A 1829-nucleotide genomic window follows, 5' to 3' on the forward strand; every position below is an offset into this window, starting at 1 on the left:
AAAAAAAATCGATTAATTGAACACGAACATTTTAATCAGTACCAGCCCTAGTTTTTTTTTCTATTGCTATCTCTAAGAAAGGTTGGTACTGAAGATGTTTTCTACCCACCCCTAAAGCCATAACAATGCATGGCCAGGCAATCCAAATGTATCTATCTCTATATCTATGGGTAGCTTTATTGGGATCCCAATGCAGTTATGAATACATGTATAAAAATTAAGAACTAATTGAAATGAATGCCAAGCACTACTAATTAATGTCCCTCTTTTTTTTTTTTCTAGTGTTTTGCTTAAAAAAGTTGGTGAAGATGAGTGGTTCACAAAACAAAATGTTTACAAATTCCTCTGTATTGGTTTTGGTGGATCCATGTGTACAGGAAACTTGGTTGGAGAATGCTCTTCTGTCCGTCTGCTACCTGATGGGCCTTTCTGTAGGAGGTCTAGGAAACATCCTAGCTCTCTCATTGTTTGTGCGAGATCGCCAACCTAAATCACCATCTGACATCTTTCTCTTACATCTTGCCCTTTCAGACCTCTTCCTACTTCTTAGTCTTCCCAACAGACTCTTCTACCATCTCTCAGGAAATAGTTGGCCTTTTGGCTCACTGGCTTGTAGACTGTCTGGCTTTGTTTTCTACCTAAACATGTATGCCAGTCTTTATTTCCTAGCAGGGATAAGTATTGATAGGTACTTGGCAATTGTCCACCCTCTCAACTCTGTCAAGATCCGAAAGCCCTTACACGCTCATGTTGCATGTGGCTTCTTGTGGGCTGTTGTTGCATTTGCTACAGCCCCATTACTATTAGGCCGGAGAGCATCAATGGAAGATAATGTTTGTCGTTTATTGTATCGGGAGACACCATCTTTGCGGGCACTATCCTCTCTTTGTGCAGCATTTGCCATCCCCTTCTTGGCCACAGTGATTTGCTATGGACTTATTTTAAGGCGCCTTAGAAAAGGAGGTGACAGGAAACCAAAAGAGCGTGCCGTGAAGATGGTTCTACTGGTCTTAACAATATTCCTGATCTGCTTTGTTCCTTATCATCTGAGTCGTACGTTGTATCATGTTTTGATGCCTGGAGGTGAGAGCACAGACATACCACCTTCTTGTGACTTAAGGCAAGGTTTGGCGTTGGCTAACAGATTTACTTCCTGCCTTAGCACCCTCAATGCTGCCCTAGATCCATTGGTTTACTTCTTTGCTGTTAAGAAGTTCCGTCAGAGTCTTGTTCAGTTTCCATGCAGGCGGGGCAGGAGAGACACTGGAAAAAATCGTGAGGAAGGCCGAACAGAGGACAGCTCACTCAGTGCCAAGACAGAAGTATAACAGGAAATTAAGAAAGGGTTAAAAAAAATAAGATTGCAGATGCTTGCTAAATGACAGTGTTGAAAAAGAATCAAATCACTTATATTATGTGTATTGTCCTCAGACATTAGAGGAAGAAAGAATGAAAAAGACCTCATTACTGGACAGTGAAGACTGAAAAATCACCTCCTGTGTTAAGTGTTATAGGCTTAACAAACTGCAAAGACCAATCACTGAATGTATGCCTTCAACTAGTACTCTTCAGAGGGAAGACAAGACCCACTCATGCTACAAACATGTCAGCCAAATCCTACATTCAACAAACAGAGATATCACCTTGGATGTGCTACCCAGTTTTTTGGGGGGTTTTTTTGCACGCTGCACAGAAGTCAGCATAAAATGCATTGAAAATAAAACTTAAATCTTACTAAGTCATGTTATGTGGCAATAATGTCATAACTAATAGGTGCCAGTAGCAAATATACCATCATAGCAGCCTATAAGTCTACTATGGGTCCTTGG

At 40.9% G+C, this 1829-nt stretch overlaps 1 protein-coding gene across 1 annotated transcript; it reads left to right on the forward strand.

The window, feature by feature from the left end:
- The first annotated feature begins 295 nt into the window (after positions 1-295).
- On the forward strand, positions 296-1341 carry GPR17 (G protein-coupled receptor 17). The gene has a single exon (XM_018563491.1). It carries the CDS (start codon positions 309-311, stop codon positions 1326-1328), a length of 1020 nt encoding a protein of 339 aa, XP_018418993.1. The 5' UTR covers positions 296-308; the 3' UTR covers positions 1329-1341.
- The last annotated feature ends 488 nt before the right edge of the window (positions 1342-1829 follow it).

The sequence above is a fragment of the Nanorana parkeri genome, unplaced genomic scaffold (genome assembly GCF_000935625.1).
Source record: "Nanorana parkeri isolate BGI_ZX_2015 unplaced genomic scaffold, ASM93562v1 scaffold667, whole genome shotgun sequence".
In the NCBI taxonomy this organism is placed as follows: domain Eukaryota; kingdom Metazoa; phylum Chordata; class Amphibia; order Anura; family Dicroglossidae; genus Nanorana; species Nanorana parkeri.